This window comes from Protopterus annectens, chromosome 7.part0, assembly GCF_019279795.1.
Source record: "Protopterus annectens isolate FY-2018-M chromosome 7.part0, PAN1.0, whole genome shotgun sequence".
Lineage (NCBI taxonomy): Eukaryota > Metazoa > Chordata > Ceratodontiformes > Protopteridae > Protopterus > Protopterus annectens.
Genome location: NC_056739.1, coordinates 1,949,018,141 through 1,949,043,761, shown reverse-complemented (window position 1 = coordinate 1,949,043,761; position 25,621 = coordinate 1,949,018,141). Strand labels below are relative to the sequence as shown.

At 40.4% G+C, this 25,621-nt stretch overlaps 1 protein-coding gene across 1 annotated transcript in view; it reads right to left on the bottom strand.

The window, feature by feature from the left end:
- The window catches only part of AKAP13 (A-kinase anchoring protein 13), a 2,349,678-nt gene that overhangs the window by 606,947 nt on the left and 1,717,110 nt on the right, over positions 1-25,621 (bottom strand). The window contains exon 13 of the mRNA XM_044078370.1: positions 759-924. Coding sequence (XP_043934305.1) covers positions 759-924 — 166 coding nt within the window. The remainder of the gene's footprint in view (positions 1-758; positions 925-25,621) is intronic.

Genomic DNA, 25,621 nt, shown 5'->3' with positions numbered 1-25,621 from the left:
CAATTCTTCTGTCTACCTATATTTTTAGAACCTACTACAGGCTGGAATTTGACATGAAATATTTACATTATCAACTGCCTGGCTGGACATAATGTTCATCAACAGGAAAACTGAAAAAGAAAAAACAGAGACAGAATCCCACCTACACACATGACTGCATTTTGAATGGAGATCTCAACATTTTTACCTGAACAGCAAAGTAACATATAAACACAGAACTCAAAACATGAAACAAAACAGCATCATCATTATCATCAACCCCCTTCTTCTACATGAAATTTACTTTATGGATATGATTCTAATATTAAACTAGCTTATTCAGAAGTGTCACAAAAACATATGGCTCAAATCTACAATGCTTACCCCTAAAGACCTCTAACCAACCTGATAAACAATCAAAACATCCTTTTGGTGAACAAATTGTTTTACGCCTTTTATATTTACGAATTACTACTGATCACACGTTTTTCTAAATAAATAATGAAATCATAAAAATACTGTTGTGCAACAAAACATATCTAGTGAATGGTCTCTTGAACAGTATCATCTGCCAGTTTTATAAAGAGCAGTACGTACCCTGCAGACGTGTGCCTTAAATTTACTGTACTTGTACAACTGGACAAATGGCAGGTTTTGATTGTCTGTACACTTGGTTATTTCCAGTTAAAGAAAAAGCAAGTTCTAATACTGCTGTTAAGAAAGAATTAACTTTGTTTAAAAAAAATAAACAAACATACAGTATTGAAATAAGTCCTTACTTGTACAGCTGTATACTGTTTCCTTGGCAGATAAAGGTTTACTGCAGTGCTGGCATGATTCTGCATACATAAGAGGCATGGCACTAAATGCATGGCCATTTATTCCTTTCTTGTCTTTTTCTTTAGAATCCTTATCTTTTTCCTTTGTCTTTTCCTTGTCTTTTTCCTAAAAAAAGAAAAGACAACCTTTTAATAAATTCAATATAATGGTAGCTACTTGGACAGAAGCAAAAAGCAGCAGCAAATGCGGTACTCTACACATTTAATGACAATACACAGATGCTTTCTGGCATAGTTATTTACAAAGAATGCACAGATGCTTTCTGACACAATACTTTGTCTTGTTACTTGCTAATTAGGAAGGTGAAACAAAACAGCTTTCTAGTTTAAGAAATCTTCCAAGGTAGAAAACTGATGCAAAGTACCAAGTGTCACAAGAAAGCCACACATTTAAGACAGCTGCAGTACACTGCTGTGCCTCACCCTTGAATATTCATTCATAATAAAATGCAAACCGCTATAGAGGACTACACAAAGGTTTCATGCTGTTTAGTGATGCTCCAACTATACAGAAAGGTGGGTCATAGAAAAGGACATATACGCCTTTCACCTGTATTAGGTTCCGAGGGAACATTAAATGATGCTAACCATGCAATTGGACACTACTCATTAGTTAACTCTCACACTTATAGCTATAAAGAAAACAGCCTTGGGTACAAAGTGTAATACATCCAAGGAGATATTGCATCTAAAACTACATTTCCTCAACATTTAACTGTGTAGGCAGGCTGATCTAATAACCCTTTTTCAGCCACATTCTAACATTTCACACAGATTACATAAACATTTACAAAATATACGTATTAAGTGAATTAGAAAATCTATAGAACAGATATTTACAGCTTTGAGGTAACATAAAGAAAAATTAAAAGAGAATATGTTACAAAAGTAAGTGAGTAGTAAGGAGAGAGAGTGAAAAGAAAGTATACTGAGTACGGAACAGTTAGGAAAATTAAAACCGCAACACAAGTTATGAAGAGAGAAGGAAAATTAAAGTATTAAGAGGTTCTATCAATGCACCTAGATAGAAAGGATTCAAGCAGATGGTTTTGAAGGTTATTTTTAAAGGATTCATTTGTGAACACTGTACACCATGAATGAGGCTTAGTGCATCATAAATGGTCATACCAAAGATGGTTGTGATTCATAAAATTGGAAACAACGGTGTAAGACACTGTACAGGCACTAAACTCCACGCACAAAGTATATTTGAAAATCACTTCTATCCTGGATGTACTGCTTTCAATGAAAAAAAAAACAAACATAAAAAGTGTTACTGCAAGCTGGTCCCAGTGAGTTAACCAGAAGTACTCCAACCATGTACACTCTGGGGGTGTTGCAGCTGGCAGCACTGTGAACCAGCACCCCCGCCCATCCTGCTACTATGCTGATCAGCTGCCATAACTTTTCTCTTTAGATGACAAGATGTTGTCAAGAAAACAAATTAGGAGGTGAGTTGTCTATTCAGTCAAAGGCTATGCTCAAGCCAATAAAGAAAGGTGATGTCCAGACCAAAACAAAGTTGTTGCAGTGAAAAGTCCTTTACCCATATTTTTAAAAATAATGTTGGTAGTCTAATACAGTCTTGTTGAGGTGTGAAAACCTAGACAAAATCAGTGCAGAGAAGATGCTAAAATATGACGTATTTTAGGATATGTTTACATACAAATTGCCCTGGAAGTGACTGAAAAGGGTCTTGTCCATCCACCAACTTTATCATTTGTTATTGAGGGTTTATTTTATTTTATGTTTATTATACCCTCAATGACACTCACAATCAAATACTGTAACAACCAATCAGGATTCTAGATAAGAAAAATCTGTCAATAGGAAATCAGAGAAGTTTAACTCTCTAAGAGGACAGTCGGCTGAAAGGGCGAATGATGCTCACCAAATGTGATATAACTGATTGTAATAATTGAAACAACAGTAAACCAAGCTGGAAAGCACAAACTAGTAACTTTGAAAATGAAAAAAACAGGATCCAACCAAGAGACACACTGAGGCACAATGATTGATATTCAAATTTCGTTTTAGATTATGTAGAGAAAAAAATGTTTGGTGGTGACATTGACAACATATTAGAACAGAGGGAAGCATTTTTGGCAGCTCCTTTTTGGGGCTGATACATACCCAGGGCTTAATGAAGTCATTAACATAAAATGTTTTTTAAAGTATAGATAAATAGAGCATGGAATAACATACTGATATATTGTATTTATTTATATGTATGTATATACATTTTTATAGATATATCAATTATTTTACATAGTATAACTTTAAATTTATTTCATTGTGCAGACTATGACATCATTTCCTGTAATGAATCATTTAAAAGGTGGTTAGGTGGTTATTATCTGTTTTTCTGAAGAAGTTCACATCATTAAAAGTGGATGAAAGCGCTAGCTCATTGTGCCTCAGTGTGTCTCTTGGTTGGATCCTGTTTTTTTCATTTTGATTGTAATAATTAAATTGTGATTGAATTGTGGTGTATGTTCTGTTGAAGGCTGCATGCCAAAGCACTACAGATGGCTGTTTTAAAACGTATTTGCTGAGTGTCTTGTCGTTTATTTTGATCTCTGTACATTTCCCATGTAACTGAAGACATAGCATTAAGTATTTCAGTTGCAAGTGCAACATCAAAATCTGAACTCTTTGGAGGGTACTTATTTTCCTGCTGAGTTAGTGAACAGATTCCTGTGTTATGTCATCACTCAACTTCACAAGGTTGCGGAGTTCCTGAGCTCGTGGTCACATAAGTAAAACACTAATAACTTTGCTGTTCAGTATCACCAGTATCGACCTATTTCTTGGACCTTCTATGGACACCTATAATCAGTCTTCCTTCCTCTTTTCTAATTCGATTCTTCAATACGGAAACGAATTGATTATTGCTTCCCTCACTGTCAGAAATGCTAGAAAAAAAAGATTGAATGTTGTTCAAGTTCGGCATGAACCATAGCCAAACATTTTACTTTAAAATGATTGTAATCTCTACAATGTGTGCTTCAGCCAATGGGAAAAGTGTCCTAGCTTACTGACAGGAATACTGTTTCACTAATTTTTCAAGTACAATCAGAATGATGATTATCAATACCCAGTATTCTAGCTGTACTTTTTCACATTTATGATACCAGTAAACTCCAGATCAAAACAAAAGCTACCCAGATGTCTGTAATATGGATTTCTGAAGAAAGGGATTTCTAAAACCAAAAACAGAAAGTCAAACACAACGTTTTGTTCATTCCAGCAGTGAAAGACTAACCAATTCTGTAATGAAAGCCAGCCTCATGACATAGAGGGATAATGCCTTGACTATGCTGCAGATGTCTAGAGTTCCAAGAGAGAGGCTCTGGAGCCAGCAGAAGCTGGCTGGGAAAGATGAGAGTGAGTGTCTGTTGCTGGGTCACTCGTTATGAGGGTGGGGGGGGGGGGCAGCTCTGGCTTACCACAATGCTGGAACTTATTTGGACAACTCACTAGATTTCACTAGTGGAATTCAAGCCTACACAGCCTACAGTGAAATCACACATTTGCAATGGCAGCCATATGCAATCTCTCATCTGGAGGCATACTCCTCCTCAAGAGCAGCAATGGCAGTTGACAGAAGAGCTTCGGGAGGGGGGGGGGCTCCCAAAGCAGAGGGTAGACTGCCTACCAGGATAAGGTGACTGGTCCACTTCCTACAACCTGACTCTTGACAGGGAACGAATGGATGACTGGGACTCCCAGGTAAAAACAAATGGAACACAGGTCTTTCACACAGACTGTGAACGACCGGCTCCCACCATCCTGGAATGAATGACTCAACTGGCTTCCAGTACTAAAGCCATTATGCAAGGTGTGTTACCCAATATGGGAGACATATCTGCCTCTTGTACAAAGGGATTTGTAACCAAGAGTGGAGACACGTGGAGGATTCATAACAAGGAGAGGCTGTGGAATACCAGAAGACTACCTGTGGAGTACCAGAAGCCTAACTGTGAAAACGTATCAACAACCTTATTCTGGATATGTGAAGCAGTTCCCATACCTGAGAACGAAGACATATTTAAGAGGTTTTAAAATTGGAATGACAAACCCATCACTGGAATGTAATCAAAAATGACCTGCTTTCTTTGTCCATTGAAGATTAACTATTTTACATCCTGAACCGCAAAAACTGCATGTTAATTTAAAAGACATTCTCCAGTGAGTGCTAAACACCACTGCACTCGCGCAAGCACACTATATCTATATCCATATATACATACAGGTACAGTGTGTGTGTGTGTGTGTGTGTGTGTGTGCGCGTGCACGCATTTTATATATCTATTTCTCTCTCTCTCTCTCTCTATATATATATATATATATATATATATATATATATATAGACACACACACACACACACATTTTATAATTATATATATATATATATATATTAGAAGGAGCATGACACTCCAAAAGCTGTACTTTTTGTAGGAGGTGCAAGCCCATGCTACTTATGCATATACACCAGCTTTGAAATACACAAAAGTGGGGAAGGGCATATTTCTCATTCCTTCTATTACAACAGTCTCACACCAGCATCTGCAACCAGCTCATATGTCGACCCAGTAATGTAGCTAGGGTGGAGTGCAAAGTGTTAGGGGTCACGAACGGCCAATCCCAATTGCTTTTAAATGCATATTGGCTTTTAAAAGCCAGTATTGCATTCATGGTCTAACCTGAGTTCTGTAGTGCTCTCTGTGTGGTCTAAACTGGAGCAACTATTTGCTACATTTCTAAGCAGCTTGCTGCAATTTAAATGAAAAAATATATACATTTCTGTTTTTCTGCCCTAAATCCCCAGCACTGTAACTCTCCTTAATGGTGTAAAAGTACAGTTGTGTAAGCTGAACTTACCATAATAACAGATGTTCGAATCATCACTACTGCATTGGCCTAAGCTATATGGGTTTCATCCAGCCAAGTATATAAAGCTGGTCAGCTTCCAAAGCTTCAGGACACCTTCCACATGCCCAAATTGTCAAACGGGGAAACAGCCATGAGGGCTTGAAGCTCAGAAACCCTTCTAGCTGAAGTCAGAGCCACTAGCAAAATGTTTTTTCAAAAACAATGCTTAAGAGAGGCTGAGGAAGTGGGTTTGGTCAATTTCTCAAAAAAAAAAAATTAAGGTCCCAAGGAGGAGGGATAGGTTTCCTGGGAGGCCTAATGTGGAGGACACCTTTAAGAAATTGTTTCACCTCAAACCTGGATGCTAGAGGGGGAGATAAAGGCAGACATGCAGAAATAACTGACGTGAGCTTTAACTGACAAGTAAGCCAGGCCAGCCGAGAGCAATTCACACAAGTAGGACAGAACCACTGGAGTTCCCACTATCAATGGGTCTTTGTTCTTAGAAAGACACCGTAGGGAAACTCTTTCCCATTTGGAAATGTAAGATTTCCTAGTATTGGGTTTTCTGGTCTCCTGCAAAACCTTAAGCAAGTCCTCAGAGAACAGTTGTCTGAAAGGAATTAGAATCCTATCACCCACAATGTCAGATGCAGTGTTGGTGTGGATGCATCAGGAATCCTTTGTTCTGTGTGAGAAGGTCCACTCTGTGGGCTAACTTATGGTGATGGCCCTTGGCTAGATGCAGGAGACGGGGGAACCAGTGCTGTCTTGATCAAAAGGGAGTCATCAGCAAGATTTCTGGTTGCTCCTATCAGATTTTGAGCAGGACTTCTGGAATTAGAGGAAGGGGAGAGAATGCATACAGAAACATCCCCTTCCATGAGAAGGAGAGGGCGTCCACTTTCCAAACAAGAGGACTTGGGAATCTGGCACAAAATTGTGGAAGTTGTCTGTTCAGTGGGGAGGAAAATAAATCTATGTCTGGAGTACCCCATTGGTGGACAATGTCCAGAAACACATCCCTGTGAAGCATCCATTCATGGGATTGGGTCCAGGACCTGCACAGTGAGTCTGCTACAAGATTCCTGTTAGACGGGATGTACACCGCCTGAACTGTCATGTTGCGTTAGGCCAAGAATTCCCATACCAGAAGAGTCAGCCTGCAAAGGAGGTAGGATCTGGTTCATCCATGCTTGTTTACATACCAGAGTACAGTCATGCTATCAGTGAACAGTTTGAGGCTGCCTGGGCAAAATAGGGTGAGAAATGCTTGAAGACTAGGAGCAATGTTTGCATTTCCCTTATGATGTGTTCCTTTTCCTGTAAGGAAGACCACCTAAATTTGCCCAGGGCTGAACTCTAATCCACGTCTGAAGCATTCTTCTGGAGCGAGAGGATGTAGAGGTAGTCCTGGGTTTAGGGTGACCTGTTGGATCCACCAGAGTAGATCCCTCTTCAGACACAGGATGAGGGGAATGCGGTATTCTAGTGGATGGTAGTGTTGGGTCCACATAGATCTGAGGAACCACTGGAATGTCCTCATGTGGACTCTTGCCATGGGTACCATGAGAATGGTTGAGGCCATAAATCCTAGAACCCTGAGAAACTACCTGACCGTGATATGGTTTAAGGGAAGAAGAGAATGAAAGAAGGACTGCAGGTCCCATACCTTTTGGGGTGGTAGACACACTTTCATTATGTCTGTCTGAATTCAACAACCCAGGAAAATGTGGTCTTGAGATGGGGTGAGGACTGATTTCCTGAAGTTGATTGTGAATCCCAGTTTTCCCAGGAGAGAAACAGTAGTTTGTAGGTTCCCAGAAGAGTGAATGGAGCTGGAGCCAAGTCATCCAGGTATGGAAAATTCTGGATACCCAGGAGCCTGCAGTCAGCAATCACTAGAGCTAGATCTTTTGTGAAAACTCTCAGGGCTGTAGGGAGGTCAAAGGACAATGCAGAGAATCGAAAATGCCAGAAAGCTACAGAAAAACGGAAATATTTTTGGAATGTAGAGGTAAGCATCATTTATCCACAAAACCACGAGAACAGATAGAAATCCAACAACAACAGACAGGAACCAGTAGAAAAGCAAATAACTTTTAGTATTTCTCTAGCACTTTGGCAAAACTTTCAAGGAGTACAAAACAATGACTACAAGCCATAACTTAAATACACATATCAATTAAATAATAATCCAATTAACCGATAAAAAACAGCAATAACAATTAAATCAAAAGCTTCCAATTGCAATCTAAATTAAGACCAGAGGGAGACAAGGTGCTAAACTTTAAAATAAAAATAGTTTACTTATACAATAACCTTTTTCTACATACATTACCAGAATAAAATTTAACTGGCACTTTTTCTAAAACTGAAGCTTTTAAGCACAAGGATTAAAATTATGAAACTGAATAAAATGCTATACAACAGGACTATCCACCTTCTGTTTTTTAATATTTCTAGCATGTTCCTGTAGTCTAATTTTAAATTTCCTTTTACTTTCTCCTATACAAACTAGACCACATGGACACAGTAGGGCATAAACAATACCCTCACTGTCACAACTAAATGTTTCTAAAGGCTGAAAAGGATGTCCATTAATGAAAGGACAGGTCCTAACCACATAAACACAGACACGACAATGACCACAAGAGTAAGTACCTCTCATATTAGAGGGGTACAAAGACAGAATGTGAAGAAGTTGTAAATGGTAACAAGAAAATATTCCTCAGATTTCTACCTCTCCTGTATGATATCACCAAATAGGGAGATAATAAGTTAAGTAAGTCCCTAAATGTAAACAAAGAACTCCAGTAATGTTTCACTAAATCTACCATAACCGAACTAAAATATCATAAGTAGTTACAAAATATATGTTCCTCATGCTTTCCCTCTTTGCTACAGATGAAAATTCAAGGAGCCAACACAGAATTTAGAAACAACTTTATTCACACAGATTGTATCAAATCTAAATCATAACCCCTAGAACAGAATAGAGAACACATTGTATTTACTTCTGTGTTAAAATCATGGTCATTATTACATAATCTTCTCAGTCTAACACACTCCCCATATGGAAGAGAGGCTAATACATGTGGAGGGTGGCAGCTCCTACCATCCAAAAACCTGACTATCATCAACAAAATTTTCTAAGATCAGATGTCCACAGTAAATTATCCATACTTAAATTCAAGTTCACATCCTAAAACAATCTGTTTACCCACCTGCAAACCATCAAAAGAAAATCCAAATCTATTGTTCTGTAACTGACCAAAAATTCACCAACCTCATTAAAAAGTACAGTTTTGTACCTACCATAAATGTAGATGTCCGAACTGGATAGCATCTGCAGTCATAACAAGTGGGTTGTCCTGTCGTCAGGCAGCCCTGCAGTCGGCCGGATTCCAAAGTCCGGGTCCGGCTTCGGCTGATGTCGCACTCCACCCGACGTCATCTTTGTTGGTCTTCGGGTATAAAAGCATCAGCCGACGCCATTTTCCTCAGTGTTTCTTGCCCCAGATGCCAGTAGCCCTCTTGCAGGCTAAAATTTGGATAGATGCCAATGTTTCCAAATAGATAGAGGTAAACACAACAATAACCATGTATGTACATATATACAAACAAATACACCATAAAAGACTCCCCCCCAACAGCTAGCTATTAGGAGGGTAAACACCCTAGGAGTACCACAGAGGGGAAGAAGGGAGGGTAATCCTGACTGCAGATGCTATCCAGTTCGGACATCTACATTTATGGTAGGTACAAAACTGTACTATGTCCTTCATGGATGCATCTGCAGTCATAACAAGTGGGTAGAATACCATAGCCAACTAGGGAGGAGGATAAAAGTAGATTATGGTGTGTTTAGGATCCCTTGCAGTACAGCAGTGGCAAACCCTGCTCGGGATCTGGAATATAGAGGCAAATTATAATGCTTGGCAAATGTATGCACGGAGGTCCAAGTAGCCGCCTCAATAATGTCTTTGGTTGCCACTCCTCGTAAGAAGGCTGTGGTAGTGGCTGTTGCCCTTGTAGAATGAGGTCTTATGTTCTGTGGAATTGGTTTTCCATGGAAGGAGTAACAGAATCGTATGCAATTTCCTATCCATTTGGAGATTGTCTGTTTGGAAATAGCTTTTCCTTCCCTTCCTGTTGCATAGGCTACAAAAAGTTGGTCAGTCTTTCTGCTATTTTTGTTCTGTCCAAGTAGTAGCGTAGCTGTCTATGCACATCCAAGGTATGCAGTATTCTTTCCCTCTGTTTTGTGGGTTGGGAAAGAAGGTAGGTAAGTGGATTGCCTGGTTTAAAGACACTCTGGATACCACCTTGGGCATAAATGTAGGATTAGTCCTCATGGACACTCTATCTTGGTGGAAGATCAGGAAGGGTTGCACTGCCATTAAGGCCTGTAGTTCTGAAACCCTCCTTGCTGAAGTAATTGCCAGTAGGAAAGCAGTTTTCCATGACAGGTGTTGTAGGTCTGCTGTTGCTGCTGGTTCAAAGGGTGATAGTGTTAATTTTTCTAGCACAAAGTTTAAATCCCAAGCTGGTAATGGTGGTTTCCTTGGAGGTTTTACATTCTTGATTCCTCTGAGGAACTGCCTGAGCAAAGGGTGCGAAAAAACAGGTGGATCAAAGCTGTATTCTGCTGAAATAGCTGATGCATGTATCTTGATGGAGGAGTAGGACAGGCCTGAATGAAGAAGTTCGGCCAGATACTCCAGAATGTTAGGTATATCTATGTTTGACACATCTTTTCCTCTTTCCGTACTCCAAATGACAAACCTTTTCCATTTTCCAGCATAGTTCCTTCTTGTTGAAGGTCTGCGTGCTTCAAGAATAATGTCTTTAACTCTTTGGGAAAGTTCTGAATTAGCTGCTGCTATGTGATGTTCCATGCAGTCAGTTGCAACGGTTTTAGGTTTGGATGTATGATGCTGTAGTTGTTCTGAGTTAACATCAAAGGCATCAGGGTATTGGCCACATATTGTTCCGAGACATGCTCCTCAGTAGTGGGTACCAGTGCTGTCTTGGCCAGTTTGGAGCTATCAGGATTATCCTTGGACGTTCTTCCTTGATTTTTAGTAGTACCTTGTGTATCAAGGGAAGAGGTGGGAATGCATATGCTGTTAGGCCTTTCCAGTTGAAGGAGAGCGAGTCCACTTTCCATGCTAGTGGGTGGAATGTCCTTGTGCAGAATTTTCTGAGCTGGTGATTGAGAGGTGATGCGAATAGGTCTATCTGTGGCATTCCCCATTTCTTTGAGATGGTCTTGAAAATGTCCGGGTGCAGCTTCCATTCGTGGGCATCCGAAGTGGTTCTGCTTAATATGTCTGCTAGAGTATTGTCTTTCCCCGGTACAAATATTGCCTGTAACTGGATGTTGTAGCTGAGTGCCAGGGTCCACAGTTCCAAGGTCATTCTGCATAGGGGGTATGAATGAGTGCCTCCTTGTTTGTTGATGTACCACATGACTGTGGTGTTGTCTGTCCTTATCATCAACTGGCCCTCTTTGAGAAATGGTTTGAACTTTTGGATTGCCAGTTTTACTGCCAGCATTTCTTTTAGATTGATGTGCAGGTGAAGTTGATCCTGTGTCCACAACCCTTGCACGCGTTTGTCCAGCATGTGTCCCCCCATCCTAGGTCTGAAGCGTCTGTTGTGATGGTCTGGCTTGCTTGACATCTGCGAAAGGGTAGGCCTGGGTTTGACTGGCATGCCTGAGCCCACCATAGGAACTCCTGTTTTAAGCATGGAATTAGTGGGATTTCTGTTTCTAGACTGTGTCTGTGTTGGGACCATAAATTCTTTAGGTACCACTGTAGTTTCCTCATATGTAGTCTGGCAAATGGAACCAAGATTATGCATGATGCCATGAAGCCCAAGGCCTGCAGAACTTTTCTTGCTGTTAACTTGTTCAGTTTTGTTAGTGCCAAGAAGTAAAGAGGAAGTTCTTTTGTTTTTCTGTAGTCAGGAATGCCATTTGTTTTACTGTGTCCAATTCAGCCCAAGAATGTCCTTGTTTGGGATGGTATCAGCCTTGACTTTTGTAAATTGACTGTGTATCCCAGTGCTTGTAGCAAGTAAATGACCCTTTGTAAATCTGTTGTCAGCTTGCTTTTGTTGTCCCCTTGTAGCAGGCAGTCGTCCAGGTATGGGTAAATTTGAATTCCCTGTAGCCTGCAATGGGCGATTACTGATGCCAGGCATTTTGTGAATACTCTGGGCAGTAGATAAGCCAAAGGGCAATGCTGAGAATTGATAGTGCTCTGATCCTGCAAGAAATCTGAGGTATCTTCTGCAGATTGGTCGAATGGGGACGTGCAGGTATGCCTCCTTGAGATCTAGAGTTACCAGCCAAGACTCCTTGCCCAGCATGGGAAGGAGTTGCTGTAGGGTCAGCATTTTGAATTTTGGGACAATGATGTATGTATTTAAGGTGGACAGGTCGAGAATTGGTCTCCAACTGTTTTCCTTTCTTGGAACTAGGAATAACCTGGAATAGAACCCCTTTCCTTGCTCTGCTGTTGGCACTCTTTCCACAGCTCTCATGTTTGCTAACTCCATTATCCGGCGTAGAGCCTCTGTTTTTTGATTTGGAGGTAGATTTGGCATTCCTCTTTTGACTGGTAAAGTGTGGAAGTGAAACCGGTAACCTTGATCTATGGTTTGTAAAATCCACTTGTCTTTTGTTATGTAGTGCCAGTTCTTTGAAAATAAGGTTAACTTTCCGCCTAGAGGAGCTGCTCTTTGTTCCCTGGTAGGCGGATGTAGGGTTAAGTCACTGTGGTTGTGCTGATGTAGTGGCAGTGGCTGTGTCTGTGCCTCTGTTGTTACCTTGCCACTGTCGTCCTCTATAGGCACCTCCTCTGGATTGGTTTCTGCCTCTGGAACGTCTATTCCTGCCTCTTTGAAATTTTGTGGAGTCAGGAAAGGACCAATTTTTGGCAGACCAGTTCCTGCTAAACCTTGGGGGTTGAACCTGCAAGAAATCTTTAACAGTTTGAACAGATTTTGCCTTTTCTTCCATTTTCTTCATAACCTGCTGGGCAGGTGTACCAAACAAACTTGTCTTGTCCATAGGAGCATCCAGCAACTTAGCTTTAACATGATCCGGTAAAGCTTGTTCCTTTAGCCATGCATGCCTTCTTATCACTGTGCCAGTCATGGCTGATCTAAATGAAGCCTCCAGTGCATCATAGCCACATTTTAAGGAATGGTTGCTAACCTGTTGTATGTTATTTACTATCTCTAATACATATTTCTTATCAAGAGATTCATCAGTGGTTAGTTTTTTAGTTAACTGATCCAGCATAAACTCTTGGTATTGTATCATGTGAAACTGACAGTTTAAAGCTCTAGCTGAGAGAGTAGCTGAAGTGTAGACCTTTTTACCCCATCTGTCTAATGACCTTGCTTCCCTTTCAGAAGGAATAGGGTTTTTAGCTATGGTCGCGGCTACTGCCTTGGGACCCTGGGATATAGTTTCTGGGTCTGCAAGTGGGGCCTTGTAAAGGTGGTGATGAGTATCTGGCACCCTGTAAAATCTGTCTGGTTTGGCAGGGGCTGGGGTAAAGAATCTGGAGCGGAGCAAACATCATTGAAAGCATCATCCACCACAGAGAGAACAGGAGGTATAGCTAAGGGCCTGTGCTGTGGGAGGTGCAGAAAGGTCCTAAGTCTTTTTCTGGAGTCTGAAAAATCCTGTTGCTGCCATTGGAACTGTTCTCGCATGGCATGCAGGGTTTCCCCAAAGGAGAATTCTTCTGGTGGGGAAGCAGCTGGAATGGATTCTTCAGCATCAGAATCTTCAAAATTGGAGAAGGGAGCCTCTGGCTGGTCAGTAATGTCTGATTCATCAACAGAATCATCAGAAGACACTGGCTCAGGGGGCTCTGCCCTAGGTCTCTTCTCTGGGGGCTGAGAAGCCCTGTCTGGGTGAGATTGAGATCCTCTAATTAAAGAAATTAAATCTTCTGCCAAAATAAGCATTTGAGAACTAGAAGAGGGCCTGGATGTGGGGGGTCTAACAGGCCCTGTTTTAGTAGTCTTGGCTGCTTTAGCCCTGGCGAAGGCCTTAATGGACATGGCTGCTGGAGGCCTAGCAGCACCACGTGCTGGGGTAGAGACATCCAAGGGGATGGTGTCTGATAAGTCAACCACCGTAGTGGGTAAAATTTCTGAGGTCGATTCAAGAGTTGTAGAAGGGGCCTCAGTTGTAGGAATAGGTTCAGCTGTACTTTGATCAGTTTTCTCGGTTTCGGCCGAAACCGAGACACTCGCGGTTTGCTTAACCATGGTTTCGGCCGAAACCGCGGACCGCGAGTGTCGGTCTTTATCTTTGCGTTTTGGTAGATTGGGTAGTCGGAGGATCCGACGGCATAATGTACGCAAAATCAGAACCGAAAAACTGTTCTGCAAACTCCGACCGACGCCTAAGCGTTCGTCGGTTGAAAGAAGCACAGGCCGAACAGGCTGCTACGTCGTGGGCTGGGCCTAAACAAGGCAGACAGTAAGAGTGGAAATCTTTATGAGGTATTTGTTTCCCACAGGTTAAACAATTGTTAACTTTTTCTGACATCGGCTGAGGCAAGAAAAAGTCCCCAACGGGGTACTTAGCTTTAGAAGTCTTCGAAGTAGTATTCGGTAGAAGTAATCTCTGGATCCGACCGACCGGCACTTGCGAACAGCTTCTGCTTCGGGCGCCACGCGGCAAGAAAGACTGAGGAAAATGGCGTCGGCTGATGCTTTTATACCCGAAGACCAACAAAGATGATGTCGGGTGGAGTGCGACATCAGCCGAAGCCGGACCCGGACTTTGGAATCCGGCCGACTGCAGGGCTGCCTGATGACAGGACAACCCACTTGTTATGACTGCAGATGCATCCATGAAGGACATCCTCCTTTACAAACAAAAATCAAATCTTCAATAAAACAATATCTAACTACAAATGTTTTAAAGAAATCACCATGGTAAAGATATTCTAATTCATACAGACCCATTAGCAAATTAGCATACATGGGTGCAAAAGACGCCCCATAGCCGTACCTTGAATCTGATGATAAACCTGATTATTAAACATAAAAAAATTATTAGTCAAGCAAAAATATAACAGTTCCAAAACATAACTAGATCCAGGGGTATCCCCCACAAAATACTTAGCCTCTAAATCAAAATTATGTCTAATATTAGTATAAAGACTACAAACATCTACACTAATGAAAATCATATCACAAGACCATTCAATATCAGATATTTTATCCAATAAATCAACACTATCTCTAATATATGAAGGTAACCTAACCACATAGGGTAACAATAACTCATGTGAAAATAAACCAATATTAGACAAAAAATATCTACAGGCTGAAATTATCGGTCTACCAGGTGGGTTAAGATTATTTTTATAGATCTTAGGCAGACAGTAAAAAACTGCTAACTTGCTGTCAGTTGAATTAAATTTCCATTCCAGATCCAAACGAGAAAAATAACCCAACCTAAAACCCTTTTTCAAAAGTATATCAAAATCTGCAACAGCCTTATTATATTCACCCATATTGCTTTCCTTATATAACTGTTAATCTTCTAAATGCATCATACACATATGAAAATACTGTTGAACATTCATAACCTCTACCTTGTTACCTTTGTCTTAAGGTTTAATAACAATGTGGTCATTCCTAGCCAATAACTGCAACTCCTTCCATTCCCGAGCAGTCAAATGATATGTTACTTTATACTTATTCCACAAAAAATCATCATAGGTGCACACTACTGCAAAATATGACATGTGAAAAAATTGTTTAATCCCTTCATGTTTACAGGGAGGAATAAAATCACTTTTATAAACACTTTAGTTAGTATCGAAAAGACTACACACACTAACCAATGTAACCATACAATTGTCATCCCTCTGATCTGAATAACAAAAATAGAAAGTAGTATCTTCACTGTCATCCATTCTATTTTCATTAGAACAATGATCACTATTCACAACCCCACCCCTACCCCCACATTAAAAAAATATGACAGATGTGAATTGCGACATAAGCTAAAAATATCACATTTTAATTCATACAGATGAGGTATAACAGTTGGGACAAATTTCAAACCATAATTCAAAACTTGTAACTGTACAAGCATCTTTTATGTCAAGAGAAGCCATGGAATACCTGTGGGAGCAGCAGAGGGAAAAGGATTTAGAGAATTAGCATTCTGAAGGAGGGAACCTTTAAGAATGTGTTGAGGTATGAGAAGTCCAGGATTGGCCTCCAGAGACCATCCTTTCTGGGCACGAAGAACATTCTTGAGTAAAATCTTTTCCCCTGGAGGTGCAGGGAACTTTTTGAATGAAGCCCTGTTGCCACAACTCAGGAAAGGGTATAGTTGGTCTCAGGGAGGTTGGGGAATGCCCCAAAAGGTGGGGGTGGACTGCCAAATCATAAAGTATTCTTTTTTGAATATGGAGAGGACCCAATTGTCTTGGGTAACACTTTCTCAGGTCCTGGGTGCCTTTGAGAGGTGGAGGGATAAAGGGGGAGTTGGGGTTTTTGCAGGGTAGTCACAGACTCCTTGCTCTGTCAGGAAATGGTCGTTTTGTTGGGAGGAAGCCTGAGGAGTCATAGTACTCTGTGGTCTCTTACCTCCTCTGGAAGTTTTACTGGAGTGGTGCTAAGGGTGGCTGTGAACAAAGACAGGCTTGGAAGGGAGGTTCCTATGAAACCTATGCACAGGAGAGACTAGAATATGTTTCAACTCCTTAAGTAAACTTTTCCTGCAGGAATGTAAAATGTGAAGCTGCAGCTGGACTGAACAAGGCTGTATTGTCCAGTGGGGCATCATTAATTTAGATTTAAAGTCATCCTGTAGAGACTGAAGTCTAAGCCAGAAAAATCTTCTGAGGACTGACCCAGTTGCAGCTGCCCTAGCACAAGCCTCAGCAGCATCATAGCTGCATTTGATGGAATGTCTTGCCACTTGGGAAGAAGCTCCTAAGAGGGACAGGGCCAAGTTTTTACCCTCAGAGTCTGGAAGGTCTGAAAAAGCAGAAGATACTTGGGACAGCAGTTCTAAGGTGTATTTTGTCATGTATCTGATAGTTGATGGCCCTGAAAGCCAACATGGCTGAAGTGTGGGCCTTTTTCCTTAGTCTTTCAAGGGTTCTACTCTCCACATCTGAAGGGAGTAGGGATGTGGAAGGGAGCATTCTTGAAGGTTTATCAGTTGCAATTGAAATGACTGCTGGGTCTGCAGCAAGACACTTAAAGAAATATTTACAGTCCTCAGGAACTTAGTAGAAGTGATATGGCTTCTTGGGGGCTGAAGCCTGAGAATCTGGTGTCTGGGAGGCATTAACAAAGGCATCTAAAAAGGCTGGATGCATTAGTGGCACTGCAGAAGAGCTGGGTAGATCAACTTGCAGGAGTTGTTAGTAACTTTTTTGGGCATCATAAGTTTGGGACGTATCCCACCTAAAGTATTCTCCCATTTTCAGGATGGTTTCCCCAAACCAAATTTCTTCTATACGGGATTCTGCACCTCCTGACTCCTCTTCGGGAGAGGCACATTCCTGAGGACAGGAGATCTATGTACAGCAGTCCAAGGATTCTTCCTCGTCTGAAGAGAATTCATCAAATGAGTCATTGCCACTAATCCTTTTCTGAGAAAGAAGACTGACTGGAGTAGGGTAGGCTGACAGGAAGGCTGCTCGAGTGCCATGAAGGCTTGAAATAAGTTCAGTGCCAATCTGCAGGGGCTTCTTTAGGAGTGGATACATGCTTTGCCCTTTGTTTTTTCTTAACAGAAGACACTATTTTGTGGAACATCGGAGGACCGGACGAAGGCCTGTGTTCAAAGGTTTCAGGCTTGATGGTTTTGATCACTAATATGTGTGTTAACTGCCTAGGGCCCTCAATGCATGCGAGCCTTGGTTCCCCCTCGATGTCCTGATCGGACATCTGTTCCACCTCCAGAGACATGCTCATGGCTGAAGTCAAGGCGACCTCAGATCTAGGCTCAGCCTGTGATCCCGTACCAGAAGTCAGACATGCTTCCAGGTTGACAAACACCTCAGGAGATATATCGGATGGCAGAGTTGCAGCGGAAGGCATAGCCTGAGGTTTGTTAGCCTTGTACTTCGATGGATCAGCATCAGACCCCTAGGTACCTTCCATTAGCTTACTTAATAGTCTAAGCCACTGGTTTTCAAGATAAATAGCAAGAGACAAAGGACTACTTCTAAGGGTCTTGGGAATGAAGGACTGACAAATACTGTATGCCTCTTGGTCATGGTTAGGGCTTAGACAAAAGAGACACTGGGTATGGCAGTCCATATGTGGAATTTGTCCTCCACACTGGCACTTGCCCTTTCTGGATGACATACCAAAACAGTAGAAGAGAAAAAAATATTCCCCAATAGGGAACTTATCTGAAAATGCTGAAGTCACAAACACTGAAATGATCAGATCGACAACTGGAATGGCATTCTGACTGGTGGCAGAAAATTTCTGAGGATGGTATGTGTGTAAGTCCCTTTTATGGCCCAAGTCCGACTGCAGCCTATGCATGATGTACCACGTACCCTGCAGTAATAAAGACTTTTGTATACTGGCTGACACCAGGTCGACCCTGGTGGAGGATATCCCTCAAGTGAACAGAAGGATATCAAAGGTTGCCTGGGCCAGAAGGGAGTCGCAACACTGATCTTGGGGGATTCCATCTAAATCTTCAAAGGTACCTTGGATATTAGTGGAGTAAGTAGTAATAAGTCATACACCCTGCACTTTTATCCCTCCCAAAACTGCTTCCCAAGCAAAGTCCAAACAGTCTGTGCTGAATGACTGCTTTGTAGCATGGATGGAGAATGGGAGATCTTGATTTAAGGATACCTGTTGTCTCCACCAAAAATTTCTCTTCTAACAAACCCCAGTACTGGTATATGAAAAGATAAACAGTTTTGATGCTGGGACTAAATGGATTTGAGATATCCCTGTATCATTCTTATATGGAGCCCTGCCAGGGATATCATGAGAATCACAGACATCATGTGACCCATAATTCTGAGGTATTCCCTCTCAGTGACAGAAGTCTGTGTGGAAAACCTTAGAAACAGAGCTAAATAAAGATCTATCTATTTTTTTCCTGTGGAAGAAAAGCTCTTTGAACTGAGGTGTCTAGTTGACATCCCTGGAACACAATCCTGTGTGAGGAAGTCAAGAAAGACTTTTGAATGCTCTCTTGGAATTCCAGCTCATGCAAGAGATCTTTTACCCAAGGGAGAGAGACTCCTGACATTTTAAAAAAGACTATACAAAGATAAACAAGTCATCTAAATATGGAAAAATGTGGATACCCTGTAGCCTGCAATGAGCTATAATTGGAGCTAGGCACTTTGTGAACACTCTTGGTGTAGTGGATAGTCCAAAGAATAAGGCTGAGCACTGATCATATGATCCAGACACACAAATCCTTAAGAAAACTTGAAGTATTGATGAATAAGGATGTGATGATAAGCATTTTTTAAATCTAGTGTTATCAGGAAACTTGAAAGCAGAAGAGGTAACAGGTTGTGAAGTGACATCATTTTGAATTTGGACACTATTACAAATAGGTTTAGGGGAAAAAAGATCCAGAACTGGTCTCCAAGCATTTTTTTTTTGGCACTAGGTACATCCTTAACTAAAACCCCTTCTCCACCTGGGAAGGAGGAACTGGTTCTATTACTCCTTGGGAGAGCCTGTGCTGAAGAATAGGTGAAAACAAAACAGTCTGCTCTGCAGGATGAAGAATGCCCCCCCCCAGAAAAGACGTGTTTCCTCCTACTGCCATCTGTAACCCTGTTGAATGATTTTCAAAACACATTTGTCTGAAACAATCTGTTGCCAAAGAGGAAAATGGAGATTCAGACTTTCTAGAAGAGAATTAGGGACCAGGGCGCACAAGGTTTCTTTAATAGCCATTTAGACTTGCTGGACTGTTCTTGGTTTTGGGAGATATGATACTTTTTTTGGAACCCCCTTTGCCAGTTCTTAAATGTCTTCTTATCTGAATTCTGTTAAGACTGTTTATTTTAGGTTTTTTGCCAAAACTGGATGAGGAGAAAGGAAATCTCTTGGACAATTTGGAAAATGAGAACTGAAATATCTTAAGAGATTCCCTGGATTAGGCTGCCTTTTCATCACACTTTTTGATCAGCTCTGCAGCAGAGGAGCCAAGTACTAAATCTCTGCCTAAGGGATTTTTTTAAATCATCTGGAAATTTCTGAGAATGCAGCCAAGCAAACCTTCTTAAAACAGTACCAGTGGCCATAGCCCTGGAAGAAGTATCAAAACAATCATACACATACTGCAAAAAATTATTAGTGGCTCTCCCTTACCCACTGAGGGGACTCCAACAGCCGAAGAGGACAAGGCTACCTCCCGGTCCGCTGTGACTGCAAGTGCTACACCAGAAGGATTCTGGGCAATTTACCCAACTTTAAAACTGACAGAAAAAAATGAGTGCCTGGTTTAAAAGTACATTACAATCTCAAGACAGTTTGCTAAAACACAACACTCTTAGCTTTAAAATAACTTTCCTGAAGAGGAGAATAATAAAGCATCAGTAAATACAAGAAAATGCAAGGTTTTCTGCCCATAGGGAACTTATCTGTCCAGCAAAGTACAGCACAAGCCGAAGAACATCTCTAGCAACTGTTTGTTACATATGTAGCAAGCAGTTTTGCTGCAGTTTAAAAAAAAATATTTCTTTTTTTTTCTAGGTGAGGAAAGAGAGGCAGGGCACAGAAACAGGATGCGATTAGATCCTGCATTTAAGAAGCACCAAGTACTTGATTGCAAATTTTCTTTTTAATTCCCCCTCAACTGTGGAGTGTAGGCATAACTCTCAAATGTCCAGAAAATGTCCAGCTTTTTGCCTTACATTCTTGGTGAGTTAGTCTGTTCTTCATAAAAGGGAGGACTGAAGTCACTAAATAATAATATACATTTCAGTTTCAGACTTCATAACCTTCAGAAAATGCAGGCTAACACAAATTCTGTTATTCTAGTAACCTTCTAAGCTTTTAAGAAACTTTATAAAGCAATTTGCCTACACGTTTGGGGGTGATAGGCTATGCAGTGAAAGCTGAGTTAGGTAACCTGTTGGATGTTTTTAGCTCTACATGTAACAAAGTGGTGACATTTAAAATTATATTTATCAATTAGAAACGTTTTCTGCAATGTGATTAGTGAGATGTTCCACTAATGGATTTGTGTCATGTTTTTCCAGAAATTTTTTTTTAGGTTTGGTTAGAATTTGCACTTCTTTGGAATGAGATGAGTATGCATATTTTGGTTTATTCAATACAAATCTGTAAAGGTTGATACTGAATATAATTCTCTGATTTACAGGGAAGTTTTGTGTTTTTTGTGTATTGTTCATAAATTATTCCATTCTGGCACAGATTTATGGGCTGCTAGAGTTACTTATTGATGGAAATGCCATTCTGTACTGAGTTTCATTTAGTTATTTATTTACTGCTGCTGCTGTTCATACAATTATGGTTAAGAGGGTTGAGTTAAAGTGTTCTACAGCATCATCTTCATAGGGGAGATAATGAAAGGAGAACCAATCTGAATTTCAATGGGCAATCTGCATGTATTTCGTTTAAAGAATTTACAGACTCTGGTTTATATTTTAGGCTTTGTCCAGTCTGGCTGGTTGGCTCCTACATTTTAGGAATACCTGCCACCAGATTGGAAACAGTTTTTTTTTTTTTTTTTTTGGCTCTTCCATTGAAGGGCTTTAGCATCAGTACAATGTTATAATGCTGCATCCACTACAGTTCAGACCATCTGCAATGAATTTAAAAGTGAGGCTAAAAATAAAAGAAGAGTTCAGTGAATGCAATCCTATAGTTGTGTGTGTGCTTGTGTATTTGTGTGCATCTGTTTCTGTGAATGCATGTACGGAAGATGGGTTATGCCACACATCTCCAGGGTTGTGCCTTAAAACCTAACAACTGTCAGTGTCATGTTGCCATGTTCTCCCTATATTTGCATGAGTTTTCACATAGCACCCCAGACTCTTCACCTCCTAAAAACAGTATATTGGGTATTCTGCTCAAACATATTGATGTTTGCCTTACTACTCTGGCTTACTGCTAAAGACTGTTTGCAATGAACCTATTCAATGATTTAGTTAACCAAGTGGTTTGAAATAATTACTGAATATTATGGAGGTATGAGAACTCCCTTTCAGGGTAATGTACTATCGCCTACCTTAGTTAATACTTCTTCAGATAAAATGCAAGTTGCATCATTTGTTTACTATTATTTTCAAATTAGGTTCAGCAAAACTGTCAAACACTCCCTAATCTTCATTAAATGCCACAAGTGTAGTCATAATGCTAGGGCTAAAACTTGGCACACACCATAGGAAATAAGTGGGCTTTTTGGCTCATTTAAATGACTACAGCAATTCCTCTTAAGTAAACAGGAATTAAGAAAACTCTAATTTTAAATAAAATTGAGGCTTCTCTGTGCAGATAAGCAAACCTAGTTCTTCTGTGGGTTAACTACCAGGCATCATTTGAGACTTTTATGCACATGACACACTTCTGGAATAATGCATTTATTAAATACAGCATACTTAACGCTCTACTCAATGCTGAGGATAACAGTAATTTTCATACAGATGGGAAAACAGATCAAAGTCAACTTTAAATATCTACCTGTTCAATAGGTATCAGTCAGTAAAATGGCACTTCACACTCTCTCTCTTTACCTCCCACTCACCACCGGTGTATTACAAGGCTCTACACTTGGTCCCCTACTCTTTAATATTTTCACCAACACCCTCTATACATCCACACAACAGGCTACCCTAATACAACATGCACACGATTCCATTCTCATTTGCACATATACATATGACAACGTGGTACACCTCAAAAAAATTACTCAGGAAGCTTTAACAACCACTGAAACATGGCTTCATAACTCACAACTAATGCTGAAATCAAAAAAGACAAAACTACTACTTTTCCCCCCCAAATTCCTCTCTCAAGAAAAAAAAAAAACAAAATTTAAAGTCCTCTCTTGATAATACAACCAATAAAGACACATCTCATAACAAATTATTAGGGGTGTTACAGGAAAGATAAGTTTACATTTAACCTGCATATACAAAATCATATGGAAAAACTCGTCAAAACTGGCAGAATATGGGGGCGTGGCCAAGATGGACAGCAGTTAACAGCACAAGCATTTTGCCTCTCCAGTACATTTTTGACAGGATTTAATTTTTAATTTCACTAAAAAAAAACCTTCTAACAGGTGAATGTTTAGTAAAAAAAAAATGCTCTTTTTTAAAATGTTCCTGTCAAAACTTCAGCTTGAAAATATCAAATGAAAATGAGCAATGTTAAAGCAACACTTCAAGAAGTTACTGTGAAGAAGGAGCTACAACCTATCATCAATAGTATCAGGAATTATCGTTAAAATTGGATAAACTACACCCTAAGGTAGACACAATCAAAGAAGACTGTAAAAAGCAGACAGAATTAATAAATTAAGTAGTTAAACAGCAAAAACTTCAAATATCTGCCATGGAAGACTCACTCACTGATTTAGATGGTAGACTGAAGGAAAAAGTAACACTGAATTCATTTAAAAAAAAAAGTTCCTGGAGAAGATAGATGATCTTGAAAGCGGGGCAAGAAGGAACACTATCAGGATATATGGAGTGCTTGAAAAGCAAGAGGGAGAAAATATGATAAACTTTTTAAATACTTGGATTTTAAAAACTTTAAACCTCCCTGAAGCCCTGTTATACGGTATAGGGAAGGCACACAGATCCCTATCAACATCAAATTCAGACAAGAAAACTTCAAAAAAAGATCCATAACAGCGAAATTCATCTCCAGTCAGGACAAAGACTTAGTTCTAAATACTGCCTTGACTGCATCACCCATCAAAATAGGGGATAACCATATCAGATTTGACAATTTCTTTTCTTCTTCACTTGTCTTGAAGAGGAAAGCAAGCATTCCCTTGCTGAAAAGTCTAAAGAAATTTGGAATAAAAACATCTAATTTATCCAGCAAAATTAAGACTTTTTTGCCAGAAGGAAGAAAAACATTTGAAACCCTGGAAGATGCTGTTTCTTTTGTAAAGAAAAACAACTTACTTAACCCCACTGAAGAATTGGAGTGAACTTCATCCATAAAAAGACATGCCACAAGAAATGAATGAACAGTAAAAGACAAAAATACAAAAACTCAAGGACAATTGGAAATGCTAAATGTTGTTGTACAATGCATGGTTTCAAAATAGCTTGTTTATTTGAATAATTTCTGAATGGATTGCATCAAAAGGTAAAACTTTTCATCTTTTTATTTTTTCATATTAAAATACAGTTTCAGTAAACAGATTACAGCTCTTGCCACCCCTATAGTGCCTTTTTAGGCAAGGTTCAAATGACAAATTCACCACTGTAACAGGTACAAGCAAGCAAAATCTGAGGGTAATGCTACTCAATGCTAGAAGTCTAAACCTCAAAATGCATTCACTCGAGGCACTCCTTAAAATGGAGAACATGGACATCTGTGCAGTGACAAGAGTCCTGGTTCAAGGCTCCAGAGAGCACTCCTACATTTCCAGGCTATAATTCATCCCACACCATTCAGCCATCTAACCTGGACCAAAACACTAAAGGCGGAGGTGTGTCCATATTCATTAAGGATACCCACACCTCCCAGCTAGTTGCTCAGCATAATGCATCTGAGATTATCCAAGTGCAACTAACTCTGGGCAAGACTGCAATTCAAACTGTAACTTGCTACTGATCCCCCACCATGTCCCAGGATTCCCACTCCTCGTTTCCTGATACACTGGAAAATATTAGGGTACAACCCAACACCCTAATAATGTGCAATTTCAACTACCCCAACATTAACTGGGAAAACTACTCATGTACCAACTCTTTTGCTCAATGTTTTCTGGAATTCATAAATTCCAATGCCTTGGATCAGCTTATCCACATCTCCACCAGGGGCAGCAATATCCTAGACCTGGTCATTACCAACATGAACGACCGGTGTTCCACACCAGAGGTCAGTTCCTCATTGAGCAGATTCGACCACAAACTAATCACCTTAGACATCCACATCCTGCCCCCACCCCCCATTAGGGAAACCACCGTAAAAAATTTCTCCAAATCCAACTTCATGCTTCTTAAGACAGAAGTGGCAAACTTTACGACACCCATGCAGACAGATAATAGAGGTACGACTGCTGAATCCTACACAAATGCACTTTATAAGCACTTACACGAGTGCATGGATCGTGCTATCCCTAACAGAACCAAGATGCTATCCTCCAAAAAAAGGAAGCCAATCTGGTGGTCCCCTGCCATAAACAAACTCTACAACAGAAGAAACTGCTGCAAAAAAAAAGTAAAATCCCATGATTGGAGGAACTCCCTGGTCAGCCTCAGTAAGAAGCTGAGATCCCTCATAAAATTCTCTAAAGCTAGTTATGAAAACAAAATCGCCACTGATTCTAAAGACAACCACAAAGCATTCTATAGCTATGTCAAGAATCTGAATGGCAACATTCAGATCTGCTCTGAGCTACAGCACAATGGCACTAAATATACAGAACCAACTGATATTGCTAACATCCTGGCAGATAGGTTCAGTGCTAACTTTACCCCCCTCTCACCCCCTAAATGGCCCATCTCTATACCGGAAGAATGCAAAGTTCTTGTAATCACGGCTGCACAGGTAAAAACCACACTCTCCAAAGCCAAGAACACAGAATCCATGGGACCTGACAACATCCTATGCTGCGTTCTACACGAATTACAGAATGAACTAGCACCCCACCTAAGCACCATGTTTAATCATAGCCTCACCTCAGGCTTTGTCCCCACTGAATGGC